The sequence below is a fragment of the Centroberyx affinis genome, unplaced genomic scaffold, assembly GCF_046629955.1.
Source record: "Centroberyx affinis isolate AG114_WGS23_722 - 3 ecotype Tasmania unplaced genomic scaffold, CSIRO-AGI_Caff_v1 ptg002231l_1, whole genome shotgun sequence".
Taxonomy (NCBI): Eukaryota; Metazoa; Chordata; class Actinopteri; order Beryciformes; family Berycidae; genus Centroberyx; species Centroberyx affinis.
The window spans coordinates 49414-61938 of NW_027280529.1; the positions used below are offsets into that span (position 1 = coordinate 49414).

Consider the following 12525-nt stretch of genomic DNA (forward strand, 5'->3'; position numbering starts at 1 on the left):
CTTGTCAATGCAATTTTTTTTTTATGTGAATGTGCTTTTGTTGTATGCATTTTTTAGAGAAGGGTTTTGGCTGGAACATTTGAAATGTAAAACATTAAACCGATTTGACAACAGCCTATATTAAAACCTTACTGTTTTACTGTGCTGGTGTATATCATGGTCTTACCTTATAATTAAGTAACACATGAATCAGTAGGAATCTGTGTTAGTGCCCAATGTACAGTATATAACTGCCTAATTCACTAAAAAATTGCACACGCAGTGATTAGTCTGAATATGGTTATTTATTCTGGATTAAGTATTTCATACATGCACAGAACTCACTTTGTCAAACAGCACATCCAGAGAGAAACATCCATTTTATTTAAACCGAAAAAAAACCCAAAACATTAATATGTAACTCTTCTCCAAGCACACAAAACCATGAACTAGTTGACTGATGTGACTATACATTCAGAAAATCAAAAGGCAAAATTGGAATCAAGTGACGTTGGTTCACTGCCCCGTGTCCACGACCTTTGGCTGTAAAGTACATCTGAAAACATGACAGTGCATCGTAACCTGTCTAATTATCTGTAGTAAGGATGGGGTTTGACAGACATGAAGGAATACAAAACATTTTTAAAACTGAAAGCTGCCAATTTGAATCATTACTTTGCCTATTTATACACTTTGAACAGTGTCGGTGTGACAGAAAACAAAGGATTTGACTTGACTGAATATTAAGTACGAGATTTCTTCAGTCAACCAGTCAAGCACCCAAGTTTTTGCCAAGCGACTTCTCAAGATCGGTTCTCTGAGAAAGCTCAACGACAAAAGATTTACTATTGACTTACTTAAAAAGTGGGAGATTTATGCGAAACATGTAACTAGGAACAGACAGTTTTACTTGGCAATAGTCAGGCAGTCTAAACAGAAAAGCTCACAGAAACAACCTAATGTTTGAACATACAGCTAAAGTTGGATATCACAAAGGCATTATTAACATAGATCTGTAAATTCACTGTCTGCCCATACAGATTGTATTCACTTATATGAGGCAAAAATATGAAAAGACAACTCCTATACTGATCAAAACAATAAAACTAAACTAACTAAAAATAAGCTGATGCTAGTTGTCTGCATGCTTAGCTCAAGCAGGATATAGTGAAGCGATTTCCTTTTGTTCCCACAATTAGTGCTGCGTTACAGAGGATACAAATAATCAAAAGGAATGTTTTATGTGTTTACCTGAGTGGTGGTGAATATGTATGAAAAAAAAACCTTTTGAAGTTATAAATATGTGGAAATCCTCTCATCCTCTCCCAAAATTAAAATGCAACGACCTTTGTCATTGTGCTAAAGTAGGAAATTACAAAAGTGCATCAGTGTGATGCTGGTTTCCACAGACAGGCTCATATTTCAGCCCCAAAGCTTAGTGGTTTCAGAGGTCTCAAGTAAACAGTAATAGCACTGAGAGGAACCGCTGAGAGGAATCAGAAACTGATTCATGACTACACATTCCTACTGTACAACAATAATAAAGGGTTCCATTCAAAACATTTGGTCACACAACCTGGATTTGGACTGGGATAGATATTGGAACTTACACACAGTGGCTTATTTCCCAGACTTTAGGGTGAGGGTGTAATAACCGAAGTGCTTTTTTTGTTGTTTAGGAGCAAGTAGACAAATAGAAAACTGATTACAAGTGTAGAAGTGCACACTCCCAAAGCAATGTAAAATGTCTTACACTATCAGTCTCAGCATAAAGTGCAGTTTTAGGACAAGTTTAGGACAACAAGAAATTCATTTTGCAAATAAATCAGATCGAGTGTGTGGTGTGCAGGGAATTAAACAGTGATTTAAAATAAGTGTGGGAGCTGAGATGTTACTGATGTGGTGCCAGTTCATTCTGAGAGGCATGTGATGTCCTACTAAGTGCCTCAAGGTGGCGCTCTTGTGATAGGTATAAAGGAAGAAGACTAATAATAAGTGAACATGATCTCCTTTCTCATTTATAATCATGATCACATCAACAGCAGCTCAAAACTATCATGACACACTGTGTATCTAAGAACGATCTGTGTGTGTGTGTGTGTGTGTGTGTGTGTGTGTGAGAGTGTGTGTGTGTGTGTGTTATATGAGGAGCACCATGCTGGAACTGTGGCAGCTCTCTCACTAGACGGAGAATGGAGAGAGAAAGAGAGAGGCAGGTATACTGGTCGAGAAGGTCATAACACTACGGCATAATCAGATATAGAAACACATGACAACACAGAGCTGGGGCCTTGTCCCCCCAAAGAATATCTTACAAATATATGTGGTATTAAAATTCCAATTTAGATAGGCGTATCATATTATCTTCTCCCCTTGTAGTTTAGGAAAGGTTTAGGATATTAATACTGTGTGTAAGAATGTCTTTGTCCATTTGTTTGTAAGGGAACAAAGGTGGTCTTAAGCCTGGTCTGAGCATTTGTCATCAACAGGGATGGAGCTTAAAGATTTAGCAGGGTTTTTTGGCTGCTATCTCCCTCCCATCTCCATTAAACACCAGTGAGACGGTGAGAAAGGAGCACCGGCTCGGGCCGATACGTACGAGCAGGATTGTAACATTTCTAATCTTGGCTATGCAGCGGGATATGTCGTATCTGCTCCGTTCTGCTCCACCTCTCTCCGCACATGCATTCTTCCTTATCCGACTGACCGTTCAGCTGGAGGTCAGATGGGAGATTCAGCAGAGCTCAATACAACACAGGAGCAGTTTCCTCCCGGCATCTTAACACTAAGATCAGTTTTCCTCCATTTCCGCTAGTAAAAGTGCTGTTAGATTGTTAGTTTGTAAGCACTGTTGCAACTAAAAGTTTTTAGTTCCCCCATTTGTTGTACTTAAATTGAAAAAGAACATCTTTTATATGCTGAGTAAGGCTTATATTCCAAAGCCCATGATATCTGTATAATTTAAAAAATGCATCATCGTCAGTTAAAAAATTAGGTTGTTTTTGCAAGGGGAAGCTTAAGCTAAAATGATCTTAGTGTCAAGATGTTTGTGAAGCACCCTCCTGTATGAATCCCCCACAGCAGCCCCCCTCTGCGTCACCCTGGGTCACACCCCGTCCTCATCACAGGTGCTCCGGGTGGCTCTGCAGGCAGGAAATCATCTCCTGGACGGGTTTCCCCTCGAAACAAATCTGATACACGGCCGTAAACAGAGGGAACCTGCAGGGAAGGGACAGGGTCAGGCGGGACGTTTGAGGGGAACGGGAGGGTGTTTTAGTTTATGGCAGAAGCGTGGTAGAGCATGGACAGAAATGATTAACAGATTTTGGCATGTATTCAGAGCATCATCCACTTTAAAGGTGGCATGTGTAGCATTTTTAAACATCAGTATATCAATGTCAGATTAATTGTAATACCTTGGTATAATTGTTGTAAACAAATGAGACCATGACCACTGTCTCAAATTTAATGTGGTGATGATTTATTGATGCTAAAATGCTACATTATAGCACCTTTAAATACCACTAACAAATGAAAGATAGAGTGAGAGACCCGCTCATAGACAGGGAGACAGAGGTAGAGAGAGAAACTCTGTACTGACTTGTCCACCAGGCCCTTCTGTTTGAGGATGTGGTAAACCTCAGCCGAGGTCGCAGGACCCTGGAGCTTCTGCCCATTCAACATCTCCTTCTCCAGCTCCTCTATGCTCTGACAGTGGACAGGACAAGCAGGTGGCACACATTCACACAGAAACACCAAACATGTTAATTCTGCGACAGAGGAGTGGCCCGGATGATGAGACAAATACACATACAGGAGACAAACTGAAATGGTTAAACTTCAGAATGATACGTCATGGGTTATGGTGCAGATGCAGCCAACTCCTCCCTGAGTTGTTAGTGCAGTAGTGATTTGTTTGTACTGCGGTGCTGATGTGTGATATGAAGTGATGTGTGAAGCTGATGTGAAGTATGGAATTGCCCACAAAATGCCACCAAACAAGTCAAAAATTAATGCTGAGTTCAAGTGCTATTCTATACATTGTATAGAATACACTACATGCAGCGATCTCTCATATCATCATCTAGTGGTAAAATGTTGCCCGCAGTGCTGTTGAGCCATGCTTTATACAGTACTACTGTACACAGATTCTGTAATTCGACATGTAAATTACATTTATTTTTATTTAATTAATTGGTTAAATTTCATTTAGCGCATTAGAACTTTTACAAGTGTCTGCCTGTATAAAATTGATGTATTTTGAACGAAATAGCGATGCACTGTCCACAGTATGATACTGTTCTAATGGTTCTGATTTCCATTTTCATGACTCATTTTGTCAGATTAATGCCAGATTACTGCCTGGCCCTTAAAAAGGCCGAAGATCTTCAATGTCATCCAACAGAGCTATTCTGACTCCTCTGTCCAGGACCTGATTTTTCCTACATACATTCAAAAAATCATCAGGGGTGTAGAAGTTCCATCAAATTTGTGAAAAATGTCAAACTGTAGACCTATATTACACCTATATTACAGTCTGCATGCTATATACACACCTGTATTCAGGACTATTTCAGGCTTTGGATTTAAATAATATGATTTAAGACATTTTTTAAAGATTACTTTTGGGGGATTTTTGCCTTAATTAGATAGGCACAGTGAGAGACAGGAAAGATTGAGAGGGAGGGAGGGACAGAGAGAGAGAGAGAGAGAGAGAGAGAGAGAGTGAGAGAGAGTGAGAGACGCCTGATTTAAGACATTTCAAGACTTTTCCCAGACCTCGTGGCTCGTACCTTCCCGGTCTTGGCGAAGGCCTCGGCCACCCGGCGGTTGCGGCCGCCGTAGCAGGTGGTGATGAGGTCGGCCACGCCGCAGCTCTCCAGGAAGGTCGCCGAGGAGACGGAGCCGTCCTTGGAGAAGAGCTTGGCGAAGGCGATCATCTCCATCAGCCCCAGACGGATCACGGCCGCCTTGGTGTTGTCGCCGCAGCGCAGCCCGTCACAGAAGCCGGCGCCCACCGCCACGATGTTCTGGTGCCAGACAGAGAGAGGGAGGACACACAGAGACACGTGCAGATCACACTGAGCACAGTAATGTTCTGGTGTAAGGAGTTTTTTGGATTAGTTCATCATCATATTCTACTGTTTATCTATTACAATATTTCACATTCACAAGACTTCATTGTATAGGATGATATGATGTAAAGACTGGACTATTTAGAAAACGACATACTTCGCAATTGCAATTGATTACATGTAGGTAGTTTCAATAATTCCAGTCATTTGTTACTTAAAATCATTTCGAGTGAGATTCTATGTGAATTCAACATATCTATAAAAAAAAAAGATTGTCAAAAATAATTTCATACTTTTCTATGGTGTAGATAGATAGATTCAGATAGTAATGGATTAAAGATGTGTTGAGAAAGATTTCTGATGATTTGTAAGCACGCTCTATAGATACACAGGGGGTGGACAAAATAATGGGAACACCATATATAAAAAGGGCTTTTAACTTTGAAGCAACAAAATCACAATTACAAAGGCACCCACACAAGTGAATCATGTTAGTAGTATGTGTCACTAGTAGTAGCGTCTGTACCTTCAGAGCTCCACACAGCTCCACTGTGTCAGCATCATCCACCACTGTGATCCGGAAGTTGGGCGTCTGCAGCAGCTCTTTAAACAGCAGGCCGTTCTCCAGAACCTTACTGCCTGGAAACACCACAGGGTCACATCAGAGCAGTCTGTCTCTACTGTGTACCAAAATAAAGTCAGGTGCAATGGAAATACTCTTACGCCAGCTTTGCCTTTAATTATGGGATGTGCTTTCTGAGTTACTCCTGTGGGTTTGCCTTTCTTCCCCACTGTACCATTTCTTAAGACTTTACCACCTGCACAATGCTATGATTGTTTCCCCTCATCTTGATATTTACATAATTACAAAAGAATGATATTTATCAGGATGAGGGGATATTTAAGTTATTATCTACCAACACTACATTCACCCTGGCTCAAACCTCATATCACTCTATGGTTTATCTTGACAACTTTACGTTTAGGTTATTTTTACATTAACACTGAGCATAATAAAAAGCACAGACAGAAAGATATTTCAAAAGGTTATGTTCAACAGCATGATATGAATGGTCTTATAGATATTCAAAGTAATATCTCTTTTCCATTACAACAGTCACCATACTGGAAACAAGCATTGACTTTCCTGTGTCATCCATGATCCATGTACTTTTGTATGAACGCTGTGTGTTTTACTAATCACTGAAATAAACCACCTAAGGAAGTAAGTAACTAAATAACCAGGTAACTACTACAAATGTGGTCAGCTGCCTCCTTTCCCTTGCCAACTTTGAAGTTGAAAGTTATTTTAGCAGTAAATTTGCAATTCCTGACCACGTTAAAGCACCACAGCCACCAGGTTCTTACCGATGGTGGTTTCACAGAACTTCTCGGCCGCCACCTCGTTGGCGATGTTGGCCCCCATGAGGACGCTGACGTCGATCCCCATTTTCTCCCGGATGATGTCAGAGATCAGTTTCAGCCCCTCGGGACCCTCGTCGATCCCCTGACAGAGAGAAACAGAGAGAGAGATGTGAGAAAAGTGTGAATGAAACGAGGAGGCGGGAGATGAGAGCCAGAGACGTGTGAGGGAGGAATGGAGGGAGAGAGAGGGATGATGGGAGATGTGGCAAGGTGATGGAGAGAGGTGCTGATGTTACTTTGTTGTGTGCAGTTGGCTGGTTAATGTGTGTAGAGCAACTGACTGACATGCATGTGCAGTATGTGTGTGTAAGCGTGCGTCAAGCAGATCCAGATCCATTAGTCCAAAATGCATAGGTCATAACGTTTATCACCAAAGGGAAGAAAGAAGAGAAAAAGATGGAGGAGGAGAGGAGGAGACAAAAGCAGAGAGAAGCTGAACAGTGAAACAAAAAGATCTTAAACGACGGTTGCATCCTCCACACACTGATCCTCCACAGATTCCCTCTGCCGGTGCTGATGTTGACTAAATTTGGCCGTGCAGCACAGACGCACAGAGTGACGCATGAGGACAACAAACAGAGGTAATGAAATATTGAAAGGCCGCTGTCAGACTGAGGGCTCTGAAGTGAAGGAGATGTGCTGTGCTGAGACAGACGGAGCCTGGCTGGTGACTGACATTAAATCGGACACAGAGCGGCTCCAGTATGAGTTCTCTCTCTCTATACTGAGACATCAAGCACACACATGACAAATACAAACACAGATACACACAGTTTCATTAAGGTTTCTACAACCCTGCCGGTCCCAACTTTATTTGAAATTCTAGTCACGATCCCAAAGTTTCCAATGATATCAAATATGTCTTGCTGAATTACAGGGAAATATGTATAAAATGATGCACAAGACATCTAGATTTTTTTTCCATTTGATGTAATGGTGCAGCCATAAAAAATTGAGTCTTGGTTTGAATATTTCACTCAATATAAGCCTGCTATAGCTTCAATGAAGCGCTGGAACAAGCAGATACAGAATATGTATGTGACGTTGTAGTACAGTATAGAAAAAAAAATTCTAACTTTGAAGCTACTTAAGGGGAAAATTAAGGGGAAAGTCAGGGTGCAAGAGGTTCAATTTAAGACTTTTTAAAGGCAATTAAAATGACATGTGAAAACAAAGCATGTTTATGTCCTCTAAAACTGATTTCAAGACTTAAAACCCCATCTTTAACTGTATTAAAGACCTTTTAAAGCCTTGAACTTAGGTAATATGATTTAAGACATTTTAAGATATTTTCTTCAACACCCTGCAGACGCCCTCACATACTTGCAAACTGGCCTCAGTCGTGATCCCCATCCCTAAAAGGTTATTCGCGGTGTGGCTCGCAAGGCTCTGGCCTAGTTTAGCGTGGGCTTTCCAGTATTTGCTCCATTCACAGGGGGAAATCTAGGGTAAGTCAAGCTTTGGTCATCCTCTTTCAAAAATGAGCCTCCATTCAACTACACCTAGGGTTTTTAAGCAATACAGAAACTCACACACTCCCTCTCTCTCTCTTACACTCGCACACACACACACAGTCCCAATCCTCTGGCACCCAAACCCTGATATGATATAAATCCTGTCTCTCTATAATGGCCCAGTCCAGAGGTTTTAATCAGCTTTTTAACCTGGATAAAGCTGAGGATTTATCTGCTCTAACATGCACACACACATAAACAAGTTTGAGAGTGTGTGTATTAGGCTGCGTGTTGTCATGGCTTTGATCTGGGCTGCAGTCTGACTCTGGATAACAGCATGCCAAACTCCCAAACAAGCCCAAATGGCCAGAGCAGACACAGCCTCCCCTATTATAGTGGAATTATATGTTATATAAAAGGGTTTTCAGCACATTCAGAGCCTGCAGTCGCAGCAGCGCACATCTCTGACACAGCCGGCAAATCCAATCTGATGAAAATTGCGACATCAAGACTTGTAACATTGCACGTTTTTTTAAATAGTTATTATCATAAGCAGTGTTTGTAGTCCTTTTTAATAGGATTCCTCATTGGATTCTGCAAACATCTACAAAGCCATGTGTGAAGATTCACGTTTTGTTGCTTACGCTTGTTCCTTCAGGAATTTGTAATTTTGCGATGGCACAATCAACAGTTTTCCACAAATACTGCAAGGGCTTGTGATTTGAACCATTTTCCATGCATGATCCAGGCCATAACTTTCATAAAGCAATGCCATTAATACAACAGAGTCTAATCAAAATACACTTGCCAACATGTAAAAAACATGTCACAACTGTGCCTTTTGACTTTTAATTGCTACTAATCTTCAAATTGCAAACAGAAACAGATTTTTTCAGAAAATCAAGCATGTCTAGTCACATAAAACTAAAACGCATAATGATATGACAACTTGAATCTTGGAGGGAGTACCTGATACAGTGTTACAACTTGTATGATGGGTAGTTGTGGGAATAGACAACTGCTCTGACATGTCCAGCCTCCAGACTCCACTCTAAATATAGATCCCATCACTGTTTCTCCATTGTCTTCCTGGCAGGGGTGTGAAACACCTCTGAAATGGCATTTTCACCACGTGACACTACAATTCTCTATTGAAACCAGAGACTTCAATCGAGATTTAATAAGAAGGGAAAACAACATGGGACATAAAGGGCCCATTGTGGAAGTACCAATGATGTTGTGAAGTATTACAATAACATGGAAATTCAAAGAGTCGGAAGATGAAAGGTTTCTTATGTTGCTCACTTGAGAACTGAGTGTGACTTTTAGATGGCCTAAGCATAAAATCATAGACATACACCATGATTCATTACCCACAACTTAGCTGACGATGAAATTAAATAGTTTGCATACTTGATGTTTAACATTTTTGCAACATCAGAGCAAGGCAGACTCATTTGGGACAAGTCTTTGCTTAAAGCAATTTAGGCAAACTATTGCATGTGCAGCATTTTTAAGAATTTCATTCCATCATGTGGGGAATCATGCTGGACTATGATCCGTCTTTGTAGGACAAGACAGGTTTCACAGAGAGTTGGGAACTGGGCTACATAGACAACTGTCAGATAAAATGTCAAGAATTCTGCATCTCTTGCTCTTTATGGCATTAGGGAGCTGCTGATATTCAAGCAATGCAGATACAGTGAAGTAGAGCAGCTGTATGAGTCAGAGGCTGATATGATGCAGTCAGTGTGATACAGGAGCAGCTCAACCAAGGCAATACTCTGAAACAATGTTTTTACCTTTTTTTTCTTGTGCGTCCCCATATTCTCAGAGTATTAGTGAGTTTAAACAAATCAGAAGCAAATACCTATTCAAAAAATCACTCAAACAGAAACTAATGAGAGGCCACACAACAGGAATGATGCCACCTGTTATGATGTTTTGTTTGGGATTTCAACTCATTCGTTTGTTTGATAACCTCTGTACATGCATTGGTTAAGTTATCTGATATTTTGATTACTTGACCTTTAATTATGTAATTTTTTCTAGACTGACGGAGTGTCAGTCTAGCGGAAGCTAATGGGGATCCGAATAAAGAATAAGGAATAAAGTTTTAATGAACCTGGATCAGAGAGTATCGTTGCGTGGATGTTGTATCATGTAGGAAGAGCTTTCAGATACGGTGAGTTGTTTACAGTACAGTTTCAGAGTGTCTAATATTTGGGGGGTGCGTTACCTTTATGAGCGTGATTCCCCGGGCCTTGGAGGAGACACAGCCCACCATCTCATCACACAGTTTCCTGATGAACTGGTGCGGGACCACGAACACCAGCAGGTCTGCTCCCTCCGCAGCGTCTCGCAGCTTCGGGACAGCCACCTGGAGAGAGGAGGGAGAGGGTGTGTTTCATGTGTTTGGTTAAAGGGGGAAGGATGGGGGGAAAGTGTGCTCTTCCAATCCTGTTGGCTGAGGCAGAAAAGGAGGAAAGCAACCTGGGATTGAATATAAGGATTTTTGAGGCTGCATGGTCCTCATTTTCTGGTATGTTAGGCAAATTTTGCACTAGCTCAGACTGAAAAATATGAGCCAATCCCTTGTGGAAATGTAAAATTACCCTTCCTGAGTGCAACTCCAGCAAAATTTCACCAACAGTGTTTCCATCTCCACTTCCCTTAGAACGGAGGTGATAATAGACATAATAGACAGTAAAGGCTAGTGAAGTACAGCACATACATGCAGGTAAGTGTCTAAATTTAAGCTATACTAGGTAAGAGTTTTTTGTAAAAATACACCTGTCTTATCAGCCTAAAGCACAAAGTGGGGCAAAGAACTGAAAACAGACTACAAACTACATCTACAAAACTGTCTCAACAGCAGTGAGCGAGTGTTAGATCTTCACCAATGTTAGATCTTTTACTTCTCTGTCTTTGGTATGAAGCCCCACAGATCAGCTGGGCTGGTGAACGTGAGCATGCAGTGTGCAGTTTACTGATGTCACATTACATGACTTCTGACTATTGAAGTTCAAATTTCCTCTCTCTTACCACGTTCTCTGGCAGTTTGTATCCCGGCAGGTACTTGACGTTTTCATGGTCCGTGTTGATGATGTCAGTGAGCTTCCTGCCGTTGATGTTCTCCTCGTACACCCACATCTTCACCGTGGTGGCGAAGCGCTGCAGCGACCGGGCGTTACTGCCGATAATCCTCGCTATGGCCGAGCCCCTGGAACCGAAGGAGAGGTCGGGTTGCTTTTACCAGCGCTGCTTTCAGTCCCCAGCTGAATTGAACTGAAAGCTTGTGAGGACGGATGCAAAATAGCCGCTGCAAATGACCACTGAGGGGTGCTGTGATATCAAGTGAAAGGATTGGATTGATTTGGAAGCGGGATCTCCGACCACAGACACTTGACATTTACACATAAGGATGCACTTGTAATAGTATGTTACTGTATCCCACACAAAGAGCTTGTAATATGTCATAAATCAAAGCAAAGATTTGATTTTCTACTGTTTTCAAACCTAGGAAGACGCTCAATCCCACTAATGGAGAAAAAACTCAAACTGATGGTCTCAATTGATACTGTTTAGTAAATGTGATGGATCGGATCAGTATTTGTGGCTGGATGATATGTAAAGTTTATTATTACGGTTTGTATGAGATGTGAAAAGTGGTATTGATTCGGTACATCCTTATATACCAAGCCAATGGAGATATTTAGGCATATAAGGTCTTAGACTGAGCTGATATGCTACACACCAATTATAAGCCTGTACAGCATGAAACAACAGCAAGGGTGTTTCAAAGCAAAGCGTGCAGGCTTACCTTCCATGTTTTTATATCCTGTCTCAGTTAATTTGATTAGTGCTGATAGAACCTCTTCCAGGCATTCATTGTAGTAATCTGACTAGGTAATTATAATAGGATTTAAATGCATGCTGCCTAATAGCCCTCCATGGCAGTCTCAATCATGAGGGTTCAAGCCCCCTTGTCAGCAAGCCTCTGCCCTGCTGTAGTGCCACTGAGCAATACACTGACTCCCTAGCAGCTGCAGGGGCGCTGCTCTGTTAGCTGACCTCTGACCTTTCCTATGGATGCCAGCAGAGCAGCACACCTACATGTCTCGGCCCAGAGCAGCCTTGATAAGGAGGAACATGACCAGACATGCAATAAAGCGACGACACGATCGGCCCACGTAATAAGAGATTTGCCCAACAGATCGCCCGCAGCGCGTGCCCTGCACATCATGACACACTGACAGATTTGACAGCTCACCAGTTGCCGGAGCCGACTATGCACACTTTCAGCGGCGAGGCCATCGAGGACGCTACCGGGTTCAGTCCAGCGGGTTTAAAAGTTCAAACCAGACGCCGCTTTCACCGCGACTTCCCTACCGGAGACACAACACAGAGAGAGAGAGAGTGGCAGAGACAGGAGAGAGGCAGCGGGGGAGAGCGGAACGCATCTAGCACAAGCGCCAGCGGGCGGATGGACGTCTCCTGCTGATGACGTCGTTAAAAGTGTCGCGCACAACGCTCTCGGGAATTGTAGTTTTCATGTGTGTTGACGTCAATTGTTTGTAGGCTCAACATTG

General features: G+C 41.9%; 1 protein-coding gene across 3 annotated transcripts; it reads right to left on the bottom strand.

Annotated features, from left to right (window-relative positions):
- Nucleotides 1–274: 274 nt before the first annotated feature.
- Nucleotides 275–12337, bottom strand: gpd1l (glycerol-3-phosphate dehydrogenase 1 like). Of its 3 annotated transcripts, none has more exons than XM_071532649.1 (8): nt 12207–12337; nt 10979–11156; nt 10173–10244; nt 6423–6561; nt 5581–5693; nt 4773–5009; nt 3581–3687; nt 275–3198 (listed from the first exon to the last, which is right to left on the bottom strand). In XM_071532649.1, exons 1-8 carry the CDS (start codon nt 12248–12250, stop codon nt 3102–3104), a joined length of 987 nt encoding a protein of 328 aa, XP_071388750.1. In that variant the 5' UTR covers nt 12251–12337; the 3' UTR covers nt 275–3101. The 3 variants fall into 3 exon arrangements, with proteins under 3 accessions (XP_071388750.1, XP_071388748.1, XP_071388749.1); XM_071532647.1 differs by having other exon boundaries at nt 10173–10313; XM_071532648.1 differs by having other exon boundaries at nt 5581–5676; nt 6406–6561; nt 10173–10313.
- Nucleotides 12338–12525: the final 188 nt, after the last annotated feature.